The sequence below is a fragment of the Octopus sinensis genome, linkage group LG9 (assembly GCF_006345805.1).
Source record: "Octopus sinensis linkage group LG9, ASM634580v1, whole genome shotgun sequence".
Classification (NCBI taxonomy): domain Eukaryota; kingdom Metazoa; phylum Mollusca; class Cephalopoda; order Octopoda; family Octopodidae; genus Octopus; species Octopus sinensis.
In genome coordinates, this window is record NC_043005.1 from 32,262,649 (window position 1) to 32,287,465 (window position 24,817).

Genomic DNA, 24,817 nt, shown 5'->3' on the forward strand with positions numbered 1-24,817 from the left:
CTGGAAGAAGTCCCACCTTCTAGTAAGCCTAATAGAGTAGGTTTACCCTGAAATATTTTCTATCTGGCAAGTATATGTATTTTTTCCATTCATTTCAGCTATGCAGCTGTTGTCATGTTAAAGGATTTTGTAACCGAACAATAAATATTATGGCATTACTTGATACAGTATGTATGCATATACACTCCAGATGAAGATAATAGTGGTCATGGTAATGTCTGTGTAGAGGATCAATTGGAGCTGAACTTAAATGTTATGCACCATCAATAAGTAAATATGATAATGTTTATGTGGCATACATTCCTAATCCATACTGCTTAATCATCAATATTTGACCTGTGTCAGACCATTAGTTAAATGCAGTACTGAATAATGGCCATCCATCATTCCAAGAGTTAAAAAATAACATCTAACTACACATCTTGCATATAAACTATAGACTAAGTGAATTTCCATCAAGTGGTTTGAGTAAAGAAGAGATAAGTTTATAAAACTTACTTCCTGGTTGCTACAGAGGATAACAAAAAATATACAAAACAAAGAATGTATTGTAGTGAGTTAAATTAGTGCAATCATGTGCACGTGTCAGTCCTAATCTTGCCTGTCTGCCTGATCATCCCTGTTCTATATCATCTCTTTCAGTTTCCATCATGATCCATATCTATGTTATACATCTATTAAACTCATGCCCCCTTTTCTGGTCTGTTGCCACAACCTTCATGTCAATCTTTTGTCTATGTGATATCAATATTTCTATATCTACTGATACTTCTCCCTCTTTAACTATCACTATTTCATTGTCTCTAACAAGTCACAGAAATAATAGCACTCCTACCCACCGGCCATTCAATCAACTTTGTAACTAGAAATTTTAATTCCTTTTATAGTTTTAGCAACATAAAATTACAAAAATAGAAATATCACTCCTACCACAAAAGAAAAAAAAAATGCATATTTTATGTAGGAGGGACTTTATTTTTGCTGGAAGTGATGTCTTTACAAAAGGGAGGTGTTGTTGATAACATTTAAGTTATAGGTGTTGTAGTAGGATCTGATATGTGGCTTATAAAATATTTTTAGAAGACAGTGGTTTACAGAATGTTAAGGACAGTGATTTCTGAAGGAAGAGCTAATAGGTGAAGAGATGAAAAATATGGAACCATTGTCAGCTATACATGATAATCATAGCCAACTACTGTAAAATATTTAATCAACATCACTGTACCATCTTCAACTAACAAGCAAAGGATAAAGATTCATGAAAAACATGCTTCCAACTGAAGAGTCAATTAGAAGCTCAGCTTTTGTAAGGTTGTAACAGAGTGAGAGAGTTCAAAGAATTGCTAGATAAAGTAGTTTCTGGTCAGTTGTGCTTCAGTAAAAAATACAATGTTGAGGTAACTGAGTAAATATTTGAAAGCAGTCCACTAAGTTCAGCATTTAACCATTGCAAAGCTGCATCAATCAGCCGTGTTACATGCTGGCATCAGTCAAATGGCTTCACAGGATCCTATGAGTCCAAGGATTGCATACTACTTCAGTGTCTAATTTGGCATGGTTTCTATGGCTGGATGCCCTTCCTTATACCAACTATAGAGTGTATACTGGGTGTTATTTTCATGCTACCAGCATTAGTGAGATTACCACACAGTTTGCTAGATTACAAGACCTGAGAGAAAGGGCCAGAGCAGAACAGATTTCTTGGTGTAGAAGGGCCACATAACTACTCACATTTTAGAAGAGATAAAAATAGAAGTGATAGAGTTTTTTTTTTTTTTATGTGTATCTTCAAGGTATGAAGCAAATATAAGTATATGCAAGAATGAATGTGGACATAGAGGTTATGTGCACAATCAGAGAAATGTGAATACATGTAATGGTAATATAGATTTACCAAATGACAAGGAACATCGAAATTTTAAATGTATTGAAAAACTTACGGTTGAAAAGGATCCTTCCCCAATAACTTTTCCAAATATGAAATCATTGGGAGTCTTCTTGCCAGATGGCCTCTTGGCAAGGGTGGTGGGTGGGTCTACAGAGTGGTCCTTGGACATTCGAGTTGGCCCAGCAGAGACTAGTGGAATTGGTGCTTGAGCTGCAGTTGGGGGATACACCTTGGTTTTTGGTTTAGAACAAACACTGTTAGTTGTTTGGGATCTCTGTGACACCAGGCTAACGGACTAAAGTAAAATATATATATATACAGATATATAAGTAAAACAACTTCAGATTTATATAGATTTATTTTAATAAAAACATTTTAAATATTAACAATTTACTTCAAATTTCATCTTTGTAAGATCATCAAATCCCTCAACTGATGTATACAAGGGAGAAAACAGTGTGTGTGTGTGTAAAAGTATGAATGTCATTTCCACTTCATACAAGATCAGCTGAGCAGAACCCCACCCCCAAATTGATGTCTTGCTTACATTCCCTGTAAACCATGTTTTGTAGCAGTGTGATTTTGAAGTTTAATGGAATGAAAAATCTTTTACTTGAAAAACAATTAAGGATTGGTGATCAGAAGAACCAAGCTGTGAAATGTTTCACATAAGTACTTGTTCAACTGGTGCCAGCATGGAAAAATAGATGTTAAAGGAACAAGTTGGGTGACTTTGCAGGAACTTTGCATATTCGTTCCTCTTACAGATAATAGTGTGGAAGCAATGCTGTTTATTGTGGTAATTTAAGAAACATTTTTCTATGATAGTCATAAAATTGACTATTTTGGAGTTTGGGTAGTCTAATTTGACCTCTGTTGGAAAATTATGGCAGATCACTAAGAGAGAAATAAATTGCAAAACTTGTAAAAATCTTTGGCACAAAACAAATTTTGAGGGAAAGAATGTAGACAATTTCATTAATCCAGTATTTAACTGGTATTTACTTTATCAATCAGAATGTTAAAATGCATGAACCAAGTACTGCAAGTTTTAAAATTTAGTTGTACAGATTTTCTATAGAATTTACAGCCAGCACTGGAAGTTATAATCTTTCATAAACAAATACATCCATGTAGCTGGTGCAGGTTCTCAATTCTATAGAAAATCTATAGAGACCAATTTAAAAGACCAATTACGCTTCTAACATAAGTTAAGACAATATTGACTTGTAAACCTGTAATATACTTGATAGTATATTATAATTGCAAAATAAAATACTGTGTCCTTGCCAGCAATTAATAAGTACTGTAGGTAAATGTGATACGATTCTTTATGGCAATCCTGTGTTAACAATTTAAAAACATGTGTTAGAAGCATTAATTATTAAAAAAATGGTTATCAGTAAACAAAGAAGTTTTTTTTTATATATACTATTAGCATATTTAATGTTAGAAACAATTTAGCTGTTAATAATATTGGGGTTGTTAACCCCAAATATGTTTGGCAATGTAGTATGTAGTCACTATGAAAGGTTTTGTAAAGTTCATAAGTTGGGAGGGTATCTCATTTATGTGTAGCGATTGTGTGAATGCAACTGTTAAAGTTGTCCCTAATTGAGATGTTTTAAAGGTCTTTGTTCATAGAAAGGGTTAGTTTCTTCTAGGATTCATCATCATTTAATGTCTGTTTTCCATACTGGTATAACCCAAGAAAATTATGATCCTCTGGATCTATAGGAGTAGAAGTTGATTTATTTTTGGAGCTCTGATTATGTAGGTAATGTACTGTAAGATGGTAGTAATAATTAAAGTAGAATTAGGTGACAGAAAATTAAGGTCATACACTATAACATGGGTGAAACCAGTGTGAAGTATGGAAGATGGATCTATCTCAAATTATCCAGTTGCTTATCCCTGTCCCCACCAGAAGTAATTTTCTGAAAGAATTTTAAAAATGCAAGGCACCTAACTTAAAGCATATCTCCTATTCTCTAACATTTACATCCATTCTAATAGTCTATAAAAATAAAATAAGTGAAATTTCAACAATCCAAACTTTTGGTCGAACTGCTGCAACTGCATATTAACTAGCTGTATCACCACTGCATTCAGTTTTGCTAACAAACAAAACTAATTAAACATTAAAACACTAATGATAGACTGACACAAAGAGGTTGGTGGAAGGAAAAACCAGATATGAACACACACACAAACACATCAGTACACAGGTGTTTAAATTGTTTACATTTCTGTACATGCAAACATTTAAAACCTAATAAACAAATATGCAACACCAACTGATTTTATATATATACTAGAGTTTTATATATATAGATATATATATATCATCATCATCCTTTAATGCCCGCTTTCCATGCTAGAATGGTTTGGATGATTTGACTGAGGACTGGCAAACCAGATGACTGTACCAGGCTCCAATCTGATCTGGCAGAGTTTCTACAGCTGGATGCCCTTCCTAACGCCAACCACTCTGAGAGTGTAGTGGGTGCTTTTACGTGCCATCGACACGAGACCTAGTCTGGCAGTACTGGCAACGGCCACGCTCAAAATGGTGTTTTTTACATGCCACCTGCACAGGAGTCAGCCCAGCAGCACTGGCAACAACCTCACTCGAATGTTTTGTTCACGTGTCACTGGCACAAGTGCCAGTAAGGCGAGGCTGGTAACGATCACGCTCAAATGGTGCTTTTTACATGCCCACCGGCAGTGATCCTACTCAGATGGAGCAGTTAGCGCTCCACTGGCAAGGGTGCCAGTCATTGAATTTGGTTCAATTTCGATTTCACTTGCCCCAACAGGTCTTCGCAAGCAGAGTTTAGTGTCCAATGAAGGGAGGTTGGCATGGGTGCCAGTCGTCGAATTTGGTTCGATTTCGATTTCACTTGCCTCAACAGGTTTTCGCAAGCAGAGTTTTGTGTCCAAAGAAGGAAAGGCATGCATAAGTGGGCTGGCTACATCCCTGGTAAAGGCCATGGGTTATGGTCTCACTTGTCCGCAGGGTCTTCTCACGCACAGCATATTTCTAAAGGTCTCGGTCACTAGCCATTGCCTCGGTGAGGCCTAATGTTCGAAGGTCGCGCTTCACCACCTCGTCCCAGGTTTTCCAGGGTCTACCTCTTCCACAGGTTCCCTCAACTGCTAGGGTGTGGCACTTTTTCACATAGCTATCTTCACCCATTCTTACCACATGACCATACCAGCACGATCATGTCTCTTGCACACCACAACTGATGCTTCTTAGGTCCAACTTTTCTCTCAAGGTAGTTACACTGTCGAGTATGTACACTGACATTACACATCCATCGGAGCATACTAGCCTCATTCCTTGCGAGCTCAGACATGTTATATATATATATATATATAAATATATACACACACATACACATACGGGTTGGACAAAATAATGGAAACACCTAGCATCATAATTTTGAAATATCTATAAAACTGTCAAAAGCTTGTTTATTTTTGTTTTATTACTAGTGTTGTTTAATATGTTTTTGCTAAAATTGCTGTTTCTTTTCAGATATCAGAAAAAGGTAATTAAAATTCATTAAAATGACAGATCTATTGGACTTTCAAAGAGGTCAAATTGTTGGTGCCCGTATGGCAGGCGCTAGCCTAATGAAAACAGCCGAAATGTTTGGTGTATCAAGAAGCACCGTCTCGAAAGTAATGATAGCCTTTGAGAAAGAGGGAAAAACCTCCACATTGAAACAAAACTCTGGAAGAAAACCGAAACTTTCAGGTAGGGTTCGTCAGACTCTTACACAAATTGTTAGAAAGGATCACAAAAGTACAGCTCCCAAAATGACTGCAGAGCTTAATGACCACCTCGAGAACCCAGTTTCCACAAAAACTGTTTGCTGGGAGCTGCACAAAGCCAGATTTCATGGGAAGGCTTCAACCAGAAAACCACTACTTTTAAAAACAAATGTTGCAAAGCATTTAGAGTGGAGTAAAAACCTACAGAATTAGTCCCTAGAGCAGTGGAAGAATGTTATTTTCTCGGACAAGTCATCCTTTATGTTATTTCCAGCACTGGCTGAGTATGCATGTGGAAACAGCCAAAAGAAGCATGTGACCCAGACTGCCTTCTTCCAACTGTTAAATATGGAGGAGGATCTGCGATGATCTGGGGCCTATATCTTGGCAATCCACCAGCTCAATGGTTTTCCTTCATGACAGAATTAAGAGTCAAGACTATTTAAGCATTTTATCTGATCAAATTTATCCTATGGTGGCGAAACTGTTTCCAGAGGAAAAAACAATCTTTCAGGATGATAATGCACCAATTTTAAGAACTCTTTCTAGGTGAATATATTTGCTAAAAATGTCTTGAATTCAATGGAATGTTATGGAGCACAGGGACAGCAGCTGTTAGTGCACGGCAGTGAAAAAAAAAATCAACTAGTCAAAATGAATTGTGGAGGGAGAGTAAATAAATTGTTATGACCAGCATGCATAAAAATATACACATGTTTAAACTTTTACAGGGAAAAGGTTGATAGTAACTTAGAAATTCCGTTTGCCATCTGTTTGATGTTAAATTGCTTTTATATGATATAAAACACACACACACACATATATATATATATATATATATATATATATATATATATATATATATATATATATATATATATATATATATATAATCCACTGAAGGAGTGGCTTTTCTGTTGATAAACATTATAATTAGCTGTTTGTGTCCACCCTACCACTCAGATTTCCTCTCATTCATATAAATTTTATTTTATTTTCTCTCTATTCTGTAGCATTAGTGCAGACAGTTTCCTGCTGGGTTATACAGATCATTCAGCCACTACCTATTCTAAATTCAATACCTACTAGAGTCAACCGAATTAAAACAATACATTTACTGTTATTTATTGGACTACAGAGTGTGTGTGTGTCCAGTGATTTAAGAAACAGTCAATAACTACCAAAATATCATCAAACCTCATGAGTAATATAATTAGGTAATAAGAGATGGCAATTAAGTAAACAGATTCTTTATGGTATTCAAAACTCAAGGCCTCATTCTACAGTTTACATCCCAATAGAACTGATATTGTCTAGTGTCATTCCATAGTTGATAAGAAGTTAAGTTATTTAAACAAGCCAAATACCTAATCAAAATCCCCTTGCTCTAATAATCAACTCCCAACTCCTTTTTTTAATTACTAGTTGGAACAGACTTTTCTGCTCTTTGAAATATTCTTATATTTTGACCTGTCATCAACAGCCACAATGCTTTATCTTCCATCAGAAAATACAGAGGTATCTTCAAGGGTAGAGTTCTCTTGTCTAGAAATCTGACAGAGTTCATTTATCAGTTAATGAGTAGATAGTAGCTATACCTACTCTTCCATTACACCATTTATTTAAAAAATTTAGGAGGTCAATTTCAAAAACTAAATATGTATACTCTTTTACTTGTTTCAGTCATTTGACTGTAGCCATGCTGAAGCACTGCCTTTAGTTGAGCAAATCGACCCCAGGACTTATTCTTTGGATGTCTAGTACTTATTCTATCGCTCCCTTTTGCTGAACTGCTAAGTTATGGGGACGTAAACACACCACCATCGGTTGTGAAGCGATGGTGGGGAGGACAAACATACATACACACAACAGGCTTCTTTCAGTTTCCATCTACCAAATCCACTCACAAGACTTTGGTTGGCCCGAGGCTATAGAAGACACTTGCCCAAGGTGCCACACAGTGGAACTGAACCCGGAACCACGTGGTTTGTAAGCACTTACCACACAGCCACTCCTTTGCCTATCCTATTTATGTGTATTACTTTTCAAACTATTAACCATTTTCATACCAAATCTATCTAACTGAATAATTAATACAACAAAGGTTAAGATTATTAGTTTTTTAAACATTTTAATGTCAGTTTTTTTTTTTTAACTCTTGATACCAAATTGCCTTCGAACACTCCTAGTTCTATGATACAAGATTCTTGTTTTAAAGTGATCTAAATTCAAACATTCCATAAAAATTTCATGTTAACTTGTGTTCCAAATACCAGCTTAATAAAGTTATTTTATTAAATTCTTTACTATTTTCGAAACTAACTCAAATATGTAACAAAAGAGTTAAGAGTATTCAGGGACAGACTGAGACAACCCAGGTGAAAATAATGATGATGATGCTACTGGCTCTTTACTTGCTCCTTAATGTAATAAGAATACTACTGGACAAGTGTGCAGACAGATAGTGGAAGACAGAAAGGATAGTGATAGATGGATAACTAGGGAACAGGTGGTTTTATTGACAAATCAATAAGAACTGGAAAGTGGTTATGGAATCAGAGAAAATTATTTACAAGTTCCATTTATTCAACCATTTATGTTGCTCCCCAAATGTAGGAATAACAAAGCTCAGTGCTTGTAAGATAGCAAGTGTTATAATAGGAACTGACAGTTGGTGTCTTTAAGGTTTGCTATTACAATAGAATTTTATACCATATGTGCCTGTATATGTCTGAGAGAGAAAAATAAACAGTGAAGTAAACAAAGAGCAGGTTGCCATAGCAACATATACATAAGGATTGAGTGTAGGGAGATAATGGTGATAGACTGGTAAATGTGTAGAAAGGAAGAGAAGATTAATATAAAAAGTAAAGATGAAAGGAAGAATATGAAAAAGATCTGTTAGATAAATGTGGAAAGTGGTAAAAATGTTAAGGAATAATGAAGAAAAAACTGTACATGTATAGGTGTGTGTGTGTGTGTGTGTGTGTGTATGTGTGTGTGTGTGTGTGTCACTCATGAAGCTAGTTTCTGCTCAACTTCACAACACTGTCATGCTTTAATAAATGTGTACAAAAAACCAGATTGTCTGCATTTTGGGATTACAGAAGATCCGTGGTCTCTATGGAATTTCCTGAGACCCTTGGCAGTTGGTGCATATTGTATATGTCATTTTTGTTAATAAAAGGCTCAGATAAGGTGGAGAGATGGCAGAATCATTAGCATGCCAGACAAAATACTTAAAGGCATTTCATATGCCTTTATGTCTTGAATTCAAATTCTGCCGAGATTGACTATGTCTTTCATCCATTCAGGTTTGATAAAATAAGTACTAGTAATATACTGGGGTCAATATAATGAGGATTACCACCTCTCGGGAATTCCTGACCTTGTGCCAAAATTTGAAACCAATATAGGGCCCAGAGTTTCAACATCTATTTGGAGTAAAACAGAGTGCAAGATGAAGTAATTTGATGGTCAATAAGTAACCATAGGTAGAGCAATTATTATAGAAAGTTAACATCTTGGTATCTTCATGGTTGTTAAATGTTCTATTTCCAATGTAGACAGAGTCAAGGAATAAACATTTTCTTTCATATTCAGAAAGTTGAGAAAAATAAAGGTATTCATTCATACAATTAATATAGACTATGTTGCTCTCTGCTAAAGTGACTGGGATCCTTATTGAATTGCTAAGCAACAGTTTCCAACCTTTTCACTAGCAAGGACCTCTCATATAAGTTAGCTTCTACCCCAAAGGCCATGGATTCAAAAATGTGGTGTTAAGGTCTTCTAATTTCAGTTTAGTGAGAAACTGATTTAATGCACAATGTTTGGTCACTTTAGCAATATTTTAAAAAGGATATTTCCCTATAATTTAGAAATTAAGAGTAACAATAAACATGCAATATAATTAGAAGCCAAGAAGTTTCAGGGTGGTCACAGACAATTTTCAGGAAGTGTTCTCTTTTTCTTTCTCTAATATTAGTAATTAGGTACAGGAACAAGCAGCACCAGCAGGTTGAATACATTCATGTGTGTGCACAGTGTATTCAATATTTAATGAGAGATTAGTCTTAAACATTTACTTTGGGAAATTTAGCCAGACAGAAAGCTGCACTTAATAGAGTTGAATGTGCTGAATACTAGAAATCAAATCATTCCTTTGGCCAAATGGGGAAAATGTGACACAAAGCTGATAAAGCAAAAAGGATAACATCTTGTGAAACTGTAATTGAAACTTGCTGCTGCATGCAGCCTATTTGAAGTATATTACATATATCATCATTATCATCATTTAATGTCAGTCTTCTATGCTGGCAAGCCAGAGGACTGCACCAAGCTCCACTGTCTGTTTGGCATAGTTTTTATGGCTGGATACCCTTTCTAATGCCAACTACTTTACAGAGCAGACTGGATTCTTTTTACATAGCATCAGCATTGGCAATGTCTGTTTTGGCATGGTTTTTATGACTGGATGCTTTTTATGTGACACCAGCAAGGTCACCAAGTAATTTGCAAGACAAAGATCTTTTGAAAGCAGGGTTGTATTGAAGAAGGTGGCTTTGTACCAGGTGATGAAGGGTTAGAATATGACAGGAAGGAGGAGAGGGAAAAGGGGAAGTGGGAGTGTGAAAGAGATGGTGATGCTGTGCCAGAGAATAATTTCAAGGTACCAGGATGTGAATATAACTGGAATGGTAGAAGATTGCCCAGGGTGTAAGAGTAAGGAGTTCACATGAATGCAAAAAACAAAACAAAAAAAAAACTGGGTACATACGAGGGGACAAGAGGATAGCAATGATACAGTGGGCAAGGCAAGGAGGACAGGGTTGGAGAGAGAGAGAGAGAGAGAGAGATAAGCGTAGTGCATGAAGAAGGATATGTAAGGAAAAGATATGAGGTTTGGTTTACAGGAGCAGGGTATGTAAAAAATTTTAGGTTACATGTGGGTGGAGCACAGCACCTCCAGAACTCAGTTCTGCTGAGGTGGGTGGGTCTTCTCAAGAACCTCATATCACCAGAAATCTCGGTCCATTGTCATGTCCTCTCAACATCTTGAAATTGACCCTCACTACTTCATCTCATGACTTCCTGGGTATCTCTCTCCTACATGTGCCATCCACTTTAAGCAGTCAGCACTTCTTTATACAGCTGTTTTCATTCATATGCATTAAATGTCCAAACAGTCTTTTCTTTTGCATGCTGCATCTGATACCTCTTATGCCCAACTTTTCTCTCAGCATATTTGCACTGTCATATATGCATACTGATGTTGCATATCCACTGGAGTATACTAACTCCATTCGTCTCTAGTTATGCAGGTCTTCTACATTTAGGACCAACATCTCACTACCATGGAGTATAGCTGCTCATGCACAAGCATCAAACAATTTGCTTTTCACTCAGTACTTTTGTTGTCAACATAGGTAATAGCTCTCTGAACTTCCTCCATCCTATTCTAGCAACAATACTTTCACAACATTCTCTGCCACTGCTAATTTGGTTCCCTATGTAACACAAACTATCTACAATCATCTGGGTATTTGAGAGAGTCTAATTCCCATGTGTTCCTAGAGCTTATTGTTCCTGCAAATCTGCTACATACAAAGACAGCTGTTGACCTACCTGTGATTCCACTGCACCTATTATAATGTAAATAGCTTTGTACTGGGTGCAACAAATGGAATTTCTTCAAACACCTTTCCTAGATATTTAATTGAGTCATTTACCTAACAAAAATTGTCTTATCTGCTTTCTTCTTAACAACTTTGGTATTCACTACATTGACTAAGACTTTCTGATTCCAGGTTCTCCACCAATCCCCTATAGAATGTTTTTGTAATGCAGTCACTCAAGGTTGACCCAGGATGGCAGAGTTGCTCGAGAGCAATGCGACACTTGTGATGCCATTTGCCCTTCCTCGGCCTCTTCTTGATCCACATCTGCACTTCGGACATGGAGATGAGCTGCAGGAAAGCACGCCTCACAAAGGCGAACACACCCATTCACTATCGTCTGCTTAGAGCAGGAGATGTCACAGTCTCAGTGCATGTCTGTGCATCATTAACCACGGCATACCCAGCCATCCTTTTAGCAGGTGCTGGCCACAAATGGATCACCTGGCCTTCGAAACACTTCCTTTCCACAAGAAGTGGAAGAGGATGCGTTCCAGTTTGGTGATGGTAGGGTCAGGACAAGGCATGACGGTCAGGCAGTAGCAGATGATGGACGTGATGTACGCTTTCACCACCTCCACCAGACCTTTTAGGGACAGTTTCCTCCTGGCTCTTTGCTGAGCGAGAGTGGCCACCCAACTCATTATTTCATCCCAGTTCTTCTCCATTTGGAGGTCTGGACAAAACCAGACCCTGAGCAACTTAACCAGACCATCGGTTCAGGGTCCTGCAATGGAGGCGCTGCTGGATGGCATGGGCTTGCCTCTCAAGATGCCAAGCTGCAAGCCCACTGACTTTTCCCGGTTAAACTTTACTCCCATTACCGCATCGTAGTCTTCCAGTGTCTTTCCGACCAGCTCGATGTGATTGTGGCTAGACACTATGATGATGACGGCTGCATATTTGGACATGCTTGTACCATATCCCAATTCTTGTGGGATGCCCCTCAGTATCGACAACTTCTGCAGTAGTGGCTCAAGAGTCAATATGTACAGAAGTGACGAGAGGGGGCATCCTGACAGCTGAAACATGCAATGTCGAATAGTCTGGATAGATGCCCACTCAGGCGAACTACCGAACGGATGCCTCTGTATAAAGCAGCGATCCAGCTGAGGAAGGCAGGACCAAAACCAGCCACTAAGAGGACAGCCTCCAAGTATTGATGGTCTACCCTATCGAAAGCTTTGAATTGATCCAAATTGTTCAGTACCCAACCCATGCCAGGTTCCTTAACTACCCTGTCTATGATGTAGCGCATGAAGTGGAGGTTGTCACGAATGCTCTGGTCCGGCACAGCGCACATTTGCACCTTGTCAACCAGTTCCCCAATGACAAGTGCCAACCTCCCTGCTAACACCTTGGCCAGAATTTTCAAATTTGCATTAAGCAGAGTGATGGGCCTAAAGTTATCTATTATGTTCCTCTTGTTTGGATCTTTCTTTAGCAGTGTTACAGTTCCTCGGCTCACAGAACTGGGGATACACCCATTTTGCTGCCAAGATGTCTCCTAACAAGTCTGGCATATAACCATAAAGCCTGTAGGCAGACCATCCAAGCCCGGCAATTTGTCCCTCGAGCAGTTTCCTATTGCATCCTGTACATCCACTACTGTGATGGCACCTTCACAACACTCCGCCTCTCTTGCTGAGAGTTGTGGCAGGCTATGCAGGTAGGCACTGAAATCCACCCTGCGTTCTGGTTAGCCAGTTGTCCCAAACAGTCGGGCAAAGTGCTGTTGAAAGGCCTCGCACATTTTTCTAGGCTATCAGAGAACAAATAGTGGCTTTGTTGTGCCTCTGCCACTTGGGCAGCTTCAATACCTTTGTTTCTTAGAGCATGCATCCTAGCTCTGACAACGCATCCTTCATGTTTGGTGTTGAAGTGTTGGTCAAAGGCCAACCTCGCTGCCAATACCTTCTGTATATTTATTAGTAAATATTGCTCAATCCTCCCTTCTCTCTCCCCTGTCTCTATATGTGAATGCAAATGATTTTGTCTGTCCATTTACAAAGGGAGAGAGTATGGGTTTGACTAGTGTTTTCAGTGTCGTCTGAGATTTGTTAGTTCAAAAACAGCTACCTTGGGGAATGTTCAGAAAGCTGAGGTGGGAGAGGAGAAAAAAACACAAGACATGCTAATTCATGGCTCAGCATATCAGTAATACATATTTTAATGATGCCAGTGGGATAAAAGAAATTGAATTGACCCTTTAGTTACCATATTTCCACTGAAGTATACTTGGTTTCAATGAATTTAGTAAATTTATCAGGAAGCAAGTGTTTGGGAGAATAAATCAATTTTGATGGAATATTTTAATTTAGATCACTTCAAACAGGAAATTTCTATCACAGAACCACCAGGCAATCTCAAACCAAATTGTTATCAAAATGGTTGAGAGCTGTGTATGTAAAATAATGTTAAAATATTGTTAAATCCCTTTATACACCAAGAACTCTGCACCTGCAGATATCTAGGATATTCAAACGAATTGAAGCCATGTCTCTCAACACCCAAAGAGGTCAATAATACATTTCACAACTGTAATAAACAAGGAAGTCACTCATTTTAAACTTCATCTGGTACAAACATATTTGTGAAACTGAAATCAAGTTGAGCCATAAATCAACCCTAATAAAAAGGACCTAAAATCAAAGGCTGTTCTGCCATGACCATCTTGTATTCAGTTTAGACTGTAGCAGTAGATTAAATATGTCTACCTCTTTAAGAGGTTGGAGAGTGAGAAATTAGATGGAAGTTTATGTCTAGCATGTCAAGCAACCATATAGAAGCTGTCTTGTTAGCATGTAATCTGAGATTAAATTGCAAGTAAGGGTGAGTTGCAATCCTGCAAAGTCTAGAGATCAGATCCTATTATAATAGCTGTGGAAGAAGCACAGCAATAACATCAAAAATGTGATTTTCTTTCATAAAAGAGAGGCTTTCAATAAAGGATGGATACATTGTCAAGGTGAAAGTAGTTTTCTTCTGAAAATGAGGTGCAAGTGGTTTTCTTCAAATGTACTCTGTTATTAGAAACACTATGATCAAAATCTGTCACTGCTCACTAATGTGTAAATTTTATATAAGAAATTAATGAACAACTAGTTCAATCAAATATTTATTACTTGCTTGTGAACAAGCAGATTTTAGCTATTACTACAATTCATTATTGGCAAGTAATATAAATAAAAATATTGGCTTAGAGGAGTTATTGAGCACATTATGTAACCTGCTTCAACAAAACTCTACATCTCAATTTATTATTTAGTACAGTTAAGTGGTCAAAAACTATCATTGAAATTAATCAACCATATCCACTTGGAGTAGTCTATGAAAACAAGAACCAATCAGAGAACAGCTATTTGTAGACAATCAAGATACTGACATGTGATGATTGTGTGTTTCTTTGTTCATTAAATTTGATGATGACCCAGCAAATGAAAAAAAACAAAACAAAGGCAATGATGAAAAGAGGAGATGCTGCTTGAACTTCTATTTGTCCACTAGTATTTTGTAGGTCACCTATCAGCCTGTTCTCATGACTATGAAAAACAAGCACCACTAAAACAACTAGGAAGCAATTATCTGTGACAGGCTTATGATTCCAAAAGGATTAATTGTCCCTTTCTAGTTCAATGTACAGAGTTAAATACTGATGTTATAGCTCCATGTTGGAGTGGGAAAGGGTTTGCCAATAATTCCTAATATTCAAATGATTAACCATACTCTTACTCTTTTACTTGTTTCAGTCACTTGACTGTGGCCATGCTAGAGCACCGCCTTTAGTCGAGCAAATCGACTCCTTGACATTCTTTGTAAGCCTAGTACTTATTCTATTGGTCTCTTTTGCCAAACTGCTAAGTTACGGGGATGTAAACACACCAGCATCGGTTGTCAAGCGATGGGGACAAACACAGACACACAAACGTACATCATCATCATCGTTTAACGTCCGCTTTCCATGCTAGCATGGGTTGGACGGTTCAACTGGGGTCTGGCGAGCCCGAAGGCTGCACCAGGCCAGTCAGATCTGGCAGTGTTTCTACAGCTGGATGCCCTTCCTAACGCCAACCACTCCGAGAGTGTAGTGGGTGATTTTATGTGCCACCGACACAGGTGCCAGACGAAGCTGGCAGACGGCCACGCTCGGATGGTGTTTTATATATATATATATATATATATATATATAATATATATATATATATACACGACGGGCTTCTTTCAGTTTCCGTCTACCAAATCCACTCACAAGGCTATGGTCGGCCCAAGGCTATAGTAGAAGACACTTGCCCAAGGTGCCACGCAGTGTCTTGACTCCTCATAGAAAATGAGGATTACAGTATCAAACTTTAAAACAATGTACAGCAAGAGAGCCTCTACATGATTGTTTGACTTGTAAGAAATAATAGCCAAATCTCCTTCAAATCACCACACTATCTTAAAACTGTAAAGATATCAAATAATATTGTCCTATTTATATAATACAAGGAAAAGGCAACAAGAGGCTCAAAAGTGAAACAACCGTTATCATGTCTGCTTATTCAGGATTAAACTGGGGCTAAATACATTTAACCTTGCTCTGCCTACTAAATATCAAGGCAGTCATTCAAGTTTTTAATAGACACTATTTCACACCAACAACCTATCATATTCCTGTTACTACTCCCTCAGTAGCCTTGTGTTCACTTGAGATATCAGTCATTTGAACTGATCTGTTTCTATTTTTGCACCAAACATTACATCCTTTTCAATAGGCATCACCATGTGGAACTCCTTTGCTATGATTCAGCTTCATAAGATGAATCAATAATACTCAACATAGCCTTCCTTTCTTGCTTTGCAATAATTTCAAATTTGTTCCAAGTCTGCTGACATTGTGTTTCATTCTTGTAAAAAAGTTGATGTACAAAAACTTCAATTAACTTAAATTACACTTATGCTGCCTATCTTTAACCCTTTTGTTACCCAATTTCTGATGAAATACATTGCCTGTGTTAAAATTTAGTTTGAAAATAATTTTAAGAAAATCTATTAAAGTACCCGGATTATCAAAATGAACTATTAGTCCAAGCTGAAATGCCTGATTGATTTCCTGTAAGAAATAATGTTCAAACAGAATCTTCAGTTGGTTTTCAATAGTAGAGTATTTGAAGCAACAAAATCTATTAAGCAAATGTATTACAGGGTTATTCACATCTAGGTAGGTTATATGGCCCTCAGTACAAGTACCTTTGCCATCAGCTAATCAAGTACAAACTTGATTCTCTGCTAATATTGCAAAAATTCAATGCACAATCCTACACAAACATTACACAAGGTGCTACACATTATTACAACTCCATTTTTACACACAAAATACCCATCTGAGTTGCAGTTTTATCATTCATATTGCAATATTCCATTATTTTGCTGTAACTCTTTAGTAAATTTAAAGTTCTTGGGTATTAGTAAATATAACAAATCACAACAGGATTGATGCAGTTAGATTTTAGGAATTCTAATTCCTAAGCATTCTCTCTCTCTACATCAGCATAGTATTTCTTAATATAGAATTGAAAATATCTAATGCTAGTTTTACCAAAGATTATATCATTAAGATATTAACCTTGGTTATTTCTTTCTTTACAAATAATTATAAATCATGGTAACTTTAGCCACAGTTATAATATGGAATTACATTGGACTTGACAATTCAGGCCAAATAAAAATCAATGACACTATTTACTAAATGTATTAGGCAATATTTAATATTCACAAACAGATTTTAATGCTTAGAGAACTGTCTTTTGAACATTATTCTCTTACTAGTTCTAGTTGTTGCCATACTGGGAAACATTAAATCAATTTTTAAGCCTGCTTCTGTTGAGAACTATGATTACAACAAAAAACAAATAAGAGTCCACTTAAAACCTAATCATACTTGGTTTTAAATAATTACCAACTAGCATTGAATAATTTTTGTACCCCTTCATCCTCACATCTAAAATGTGTTTTTCAGTCCAAGTATCAAAATGCAGAAAGTGAAATAATTCAATTAAACACTTTAAGTGGTGCTAAGAACCAGCTAATACATGATTGAAGCCTCGGAAGTAAAACAATTCTATCTTAAAACAACAGCTGCTCTGGATACTGTGTAAAACAAATTCACACATGTCACAGCAAATATCCATATTCACATTTTTTTTTTAAAGAACTTAACATTGCTTTTCTTTCGAAGGTTGGATATCTTTCACTTATTACTTCACAGCTTCTGTCTGGAAATGTTGCTTAACAGTACCAACACATGCACCGTTTAAGAAAAAAAAAAATTATGTATATTGAGAATAGATACTTAAATAATGAAAAGAAAAAGAGTGAATGTAGAAGGGCAAGCTCATTGTAACAAGATATTGTAAAGCAGGAGAGAGAATCTGAGAATATGATTGTGACACCTAGACTTACGCAAGGCTGACAAACTGCTGTATGCTAAGACATGTAGAGGAGAAAATAACACACGATATAGACAGTGAACTTCTGGTGTTCAGAATTTAACCATGGTTACACAACAAATACATTAGCAACACAAAACACTAACCACCAACAAAATTCAGACACTCGTTTAATTCACCATCATTGTTTAAACATCCACTTTTCAATGCATTCATGGGTCAGACAGAATTCATCAATGCAAATTTTCTAGGGTTAGATGCCCTTCTTGTTACCAACCCCCACTCATGTTCCAAACAAGGTAATATTTCCCCATAACTAGACATGTTTTCACAGATATTTGCAAACAATCAACACTGCCTGAATGACAGTGACACTCACAAATGTAAGATACACACTTCACAGTCTTCTTTCAGATTTTGACTAGTAAATCTATGCACAAGGCTTTGGTCAGCTTGGAGCTATAGTAGAAGACATTTGCTCAAGGCATCACACAGTAGAACTGAACCTGAAACCTTGAGGTTGAGAATTAAAGTTCTTAAGAATACGACCCCACCATCACCAGCTGATTGCTTCAAATGGTCCTTCTCTACCCACAATGTGTGCATTCAATAAGGAGACACCTACAATAATCCAATAATTTCAAAAGCTCCTTCATATCATGCAAGCTCATTACATAACCCTAACCAGCTGAACCTAGAAATGCTGATAATACAAACTAACCGGAACAACAAATATACCCTAAACTTTGTCTCATACAAAAATATGAGGTGAGGCTCTACACTAAACATGTATCCAATTGATATGTTATTCTTAAATAACTGCTTTTGAATACCAACAGATAAAAGAATGAAAGAATTAGTCACAGCATTGGATAATAAGTCAAGGAAATATCTAACATTAACAGCTAATAACATTTTATTAGAATAATTCATCTGTAGTTGAAGGAAGTCAACAAAGCTGGTCTTCCTCCAGCTATGTATAGGGAGCATTCGTTATAGAGTTGAGATGTAAACTGTGAAGGAAGAGCTTCAAGATTACCTTATTGGTATATACATCAGAATTTTCATGGGAGCTCAAAAGATTTCACAACATGAGCAACCAAAAAAGAAGAGATTTATGGACATATTCCAACCAACTTAGCTATTGTTGTATAACTTAAGGTTGGCTTTAATGTGCCGAACAACAACCATATCAAATTTCATATTTAAGAGATATTTGTACCTAATAGAGAATGAAGGACACTTGATTATATTGATTTTACTGACAAAGACAGATACAAAATTCAGGATATATTAAAGCTAAAGAGGGACAGAAATTCTTAGCTGTGACTGCTTAAAAGGAGGAGGGGGGCTATATCTTGTATTTGATTATATTTCTATCTATTTTTATAGGTTGGAGTTGGTGAGCAAAAATGAAAATGTATCATTCATATAAGAAATTCATCCAAAACAATGCTTACTAAACTATTGAGACTAAAAGCAATTTGGATAACAAAAATGTTAATTTTACAATCCTTTCATCTCCTCTTAGAATGGAACAGACAAAAAGAGAGCAGCTAATTACAGCAGTGCTATGGAATATTGCTTTGTTCCTGATGTTAGCTGTAATTTTAAATTGTAAAATAGACAAAATGCTTGTATCATGTCACAAACAGGAAAAATGAATTTGACAACTAATGATTTCCACTGTTCAATTAAACTTCAAGATAACCCAAGAATTGATCATTTGATATGATTGACACTCCTCGTTTCTGGAGTATTCATATTCTGGCATGCAAAAAAAACCTGTATTTTTTTTGCCATGTGTAAGCTAACTGTAGTTAAAGGAAGGCTTGGGAGAGAGTTAAATGTTAATAACATAGAATGTGATAGCATTATTAATGTAGAATCAAAGTAAACAATATGTAATCACTGGGAATAACAATAAAAAAACTTAAAACAATCTACATAAATGTAAAACTGAGAATGTGTGTCTGTATGTGTGAATCCCTAAAACTTGAGAACTACACAACAAATTTCATTCAAATTTAACACATGCCTTACTTGGGGTCCAAGTAGTGTCATGGGCAAAAACATTTTTTACCTTCTTGCCTAGGGTGAGCCCACAGCAATATCATATCTTCTCCACTATTTCAGTATTACATGTTAAAAGTGAAACAAAAACATCTCTTTATTGTAATGTCAGATACTTTCACTTTAATACTGAAACTATTGTCATTTTATCTAAGGAAAAACGAATACAGTTGTGCTCTTGGAAGCTGTAGGGTTACCTAAGCATAAAAGATGAGCATTATCTGTAATTCAATGGTACATCAGTGTAAGAGTTTGCTTTGACATACACTTACATTGTGATTTCTGCAATGTGGTACATAAATTGTCATGTAAATGACAGGCATCTTTGCCTCCACTGATTCAGTTGCAAAGTGTTGAGTAAAGTTATTTGATTGCAGACCTCCTTTCAGTCTTTTTATTATCACTGGGTCACACATAGTCCCCAGATGGTAACATTGATTTCAAGGCCTTCCCAGATGAGTGACTGGTTATTCAAAGACATTTAAAGATTGTAAATTTATTCTGTCCAGTTACGTATCAGTATAGTGGTCATTTGCAAACTCCAGAGGTTAATGTTTATTTCAGTTGGGTCACGCCCTTCCAATTGCTATAGATTCGTAATGCATCATACGGCTGTGCCTGTCACCTGGATGGTGAGGAATCCTACATTGGGAATGGTAACTGACTGCTTATTGTGATCATTCGTCCTTTGGTTTCCTGTAGCTTTGCTCTCTTTTACAAACTTCAATTAATTGATTAGTGATCTCTCAAGTCTTACACCTCAGGTTCAGTGAAACAATCCCTTGGAATTCCCTACCTACAGATAAGCCAAACATACTGTACTAATGCAACTAATCACCAATTTTTACTCGGGATTTCCATCCAAATGAAACAGGAAATGTTTAAGTCCCATTATATTTATTTGATTCTATCATTTCCTACTGTGTCATTAAATCTTGAGGAAGACAATCACTTCTGTTACTACATTCCTTGCTGTTAATTATCAATGTTAATCTCTACGTCTTGTCTATTAGCAGCAACATTTGCAGATAATCTTGCATTTGTTTCATTTTTAATTCTTTAGAGACTAATTAATGGAGTCTATTTATAAACAAATGTCTTTTCATATTTTTATTTTTCAAATAATGTGTGAAAGTAATTTTCCTACAGTAAACAACTACCTTTTAAACAAGAATTTTACTGAACTAGAATCAAGTAAAAACCCTACCTCTTTTGATTTAGTCCATATGAAACCCAGTAGAGGAATTCGCTTAGGGATAATGAAGATCAATTCAACCTTGGGACATTGATCTCAGAAAGCAGAGTTGACAGGCTTAACTAAACTTGGAATCTAACAAGGTATTTTATTCAATGATTAATTGATTTTGTGAGAAAACAGTATCAACTATGAAATTTCTGTTTTGAATTCAGTTATTAATTATGCTTCACCTCCATTCTTACAATCATAAACAAAATAAGAAAAATATATGCATACAGGATCAGCAAGGTTCAAAGATCAATCCAATCCAAAAGAAAAATGATTTTTATGTGGCAAAAATTGATTACAATCACATAACTAAGTTTCTATGGTAGTATAATGGTGCTTTTAGCTGGTGCTGGATAACTGTCTAGACACTAACCAAGAACAAAACTCGTTTTCTTCAGTTGGGTACAGTGGATGCAATGGCTGTAACAAAATTTCAAAATTGAGAATCACTTTTTTAGTAATCAAACCACAAGTTTAATAATTTCCAAAAAATTAGAAAAAATATTTCTTTAACTATTAAAATATTTGCATCATGCTCCAGCGTCTCAGTTCTGGCATGGTTATGATTACTATGGCTAGATACCCTTCTTAATGCCAATCACTCTACAGTGTACATCATCGTTTAACATCCGCTTTCCATGCTAGCATTGGTTTTGATGGTTCGACCAGGGTCTGGGAAGCCAGGAGGTTGCACCAGGCTCCAGTCTGATCTGGCAGTGTTTCTACAGCTGGATGCCCTTCCTAACACCAACCACTCCGTGAGTGTAGTGGGTGCTTTTTATGTGCCAACGGCACAGGGGCCAGGGGATGCTGGCAATGGCCACGATCGGTTGGTGCTTTTTACATGCCACCGGCACAGATGCCAGTCAAGGCAGCGCTGGCATCGGTCACATTCGGATGGTGTTTTTACGTGCCACCGGCACGGGTATCACAACTACAATTTCCATTTGATTTTTATTTTGATGTACTTGACTCAATGTCTCCTCAAGCACAGCAGGTCGTCCTTCTGGCCTCGAGCCTAAAGTCACTAATGACTAGCCTATGCTGGGAGATACATTCTTCACCTGGAAGGATTGTTGTACTTAAGAGCAACCCTGCGTCTTGCTGTCTGGTGAGGATGAAATCAATATGGCTAGCAGAGTCTCCTAATCGATAGGTTATAAGGTGGCTATCTGGCTCCCTGAAATTAGTGTTGCAGATTAAAAGGTTACATGCATCACAGAACTCCAGTAGCCTAGTTCCCTCATCATTTCAGGTGCCAATACCATGGCCACCGTGTACCCCAGTGAAGGTACCAGATTCCCGCCCAACATGTCCATTAAAGTCTCCAGCCACAAAGATGAGGTCATTGCCACTACTCTTTGGGATAGCCTGTAGAAGGGTACCATAAAAGTGATGTGGGGCATAGGTGGAGATAACTGTAGCTGTGATGTTCTGCAGGTCTAGCCAGAGCTTAAGCACTATCGCATACCCTAACAACCTCTGTGACCTTCTCCATCACCCCCTTCACCATCCATGTTACCTTGCCAGAAGACTTTATACCTTGCCTGTGAGGACCCTAGCTAAAGATCCTCTCCATCTAACCTCTTGTATGTAGCATACATCAACCCGTCTCCTTTCAAGCATCTCTACAATCTCACAAGACCTACCTTTCAGTATGCCAACATTGATAGTGCCAACTCTGAAAACTGGGAAGGGAATGTGGGGGTAAGGTTTGGGGAGGAGGGATGTTATTCAGTGCCTGAAAAGAAGAGGGTTGTTGTGGTGTTCGTTTTTTTTAGGCATGCTTCATCTCTTCTCTCTTCCGACCTGACAACATTCAAGCATCCAGGCATGTTAAGATTGTTGCCCCTACTGGAGGTAGGCACCGGTGTTAGTAGTGTTGTAAGCATAAGCATTATGGTCATCGAATGATGTAGATTCAAGTGGTGTAGCAAAAATATGGATATTCCAATGTTAGGTTACGAGAGAGTCAGCTGAAACTGGTTGCGTCAGACCAGGTAGAGAGGGATTGCAGGTATAATGGAGGGTACCCCCAGCGGGGAAGGGTTCAGACAGAGAGAGGGGAAACAAGCTCATTCCTATATATACACAAGCGCACCCACGGACAGCCGAATAGCTTTCTCCTTCATAAGGCTAAGGAAAATTCCTGGGTAGTTGTTGGCATGTTTCTAAACAGAATGAAATTGGAACGAAAGATAGCCGGTTAAGTAGGTGGGCAGATAACCTGGTTGTGTTTGTCCCAGTAGAGATAACCTGGTTGTGTTTGTCCCAGTAGAGGGAGAAGAGGTAGAGAAAGAGAGGGAGAAGAGGTAGAGAAAGAGAGGGAGAAGAGGTAGAGAAAGAGAGGGAGAAGAGGTAGAGAAAGAAAGGGAGAAGAGGTAGAGAAAGAAAGGGAGAAGAGGTAGAGAAAGAAAGGGAGAAGAGGTAGAGAAAGAAAGGGAGAAGAGGTAGAGAAAGAAAGGGAGAAGAGGTAGAGAAAGAAAGGGAGAAGAGGTAGAGAAAGAAAGGGAGAAAAGGTAGAGAAAGAAAGGGAGAAAAGGTAGAGAAAGAAAGGGAGAAAAGGTAGAGGGAGAAGAGATAGGGGTAGAGAGATGGGGGAGAGAGGTAGAGAGAGACAGAGAAAGAGAGGGAGAGAGAAAGAGTGCAGGTAATATAGGGAACAGCACCAGTGAGGATGGGGAATTGGGAGAAGAGATAACTGGAAGGGGTAGTGACAAATTTCTAGACAGAACAAAAGGTAGAAAGGTAAGATAGCTGGTGAAGCGGGTGGGTGGATGAGCAGCTGGGCTGGTTGCATTTGTCATAGGAGAGAGAGAAGTGAAGGTAATATATGGAGAACAGCCCAGTGAGGATGATAGTAGGAGAATAGACACAGGTAATGGTGGTGGGAGAAGGGATATCCAGTGTAGATGGCGGGAAGATAGAGATATCCCCGGTATTAGTGGTGGGGGTGGGAAAGGTCAGCTGCACTGCAAACAAGCAAAGTTTTGTTTGGGGACAGAAGGACGAAAATATGATAAGAATGAGATTGAATAGGAGGTGATGAGAGATAAAATTAAAGTTATATTTTGAGGGGACATTTTCAATGGTTAGCTCATGAAAAACAAGCTGTTAGTAAATAATACATTTAAAGTGTTAATGGTGAATGAGTACAGGAGGGGAAAAAATGAGAAAGAATCTTAGCTTCTCGGACATGGTTTTTTTTTTTGTTACTTGTACATGTGAGCTCACTATGTAACTCACAAAACTGAAGAGCCTCCTCTGCAGAAAAATGTAGTGGAGAAGGAGGTGGTTTCATGCAAAGAGTTAAGATGTTAAAGTAAGATAGAAGGGAGAGGAAGAGGTTTGCTATGGAAGAGGAAGATACTTCTCATTGTATGAGGTTAGGTTAAGAGTAAATGGAACGGAGTCAGGAAGAGAAATAAAGATAGTAGTGACAAGGTGTTAGAATGTATCCCCAAATTTTAAGAAGGTGAATAGAGTTTGGGGTCAGAAGATCAGGAATGGTGGGTAAAGGTTGAAAAAGTGTGGAGGAAAGCTAAGAGTAGAAGTGGTCAGGTATAGCGAGATAAATATAGTGAAAGGCAAACAAAATTTGAGAAAGGTTGATGGTAAATATTAGGTGTTAAAAATGAGAGATAAGTGTTAATAGGATGCAGTTCAAGGGAGACTGAATGATGATGGGCAATAAAGGGTGACCAATGGAAAATGAGTGATG

The 24,817-nt window shown here is 37.4% G+C and overlaps 1 protein-coding gene across 1 annotated transcript in view; it reads right to left on the bottom strand.

Moving 5' to 3' along the window:
- Window positions 1-24,817, bottom strand: part of LOC115215594 (3-phosphoinositide-dependent protein kinase 1) — a 62,148-nt gene that overhangs the window by 26,697 nt on the left and 10,634 nt on the right. Inside the window, exon 2 of the mRNA XM_029784810.2 lies at window positions 1,941-2,183. Coding sequence (XP_029640670.1) covers window positions 1,941-2,183 — 243 coding nt within the window. The remainder of the gene's footprint in view (window positions 1-1,940; window positions 2,184-24,817) is intronic.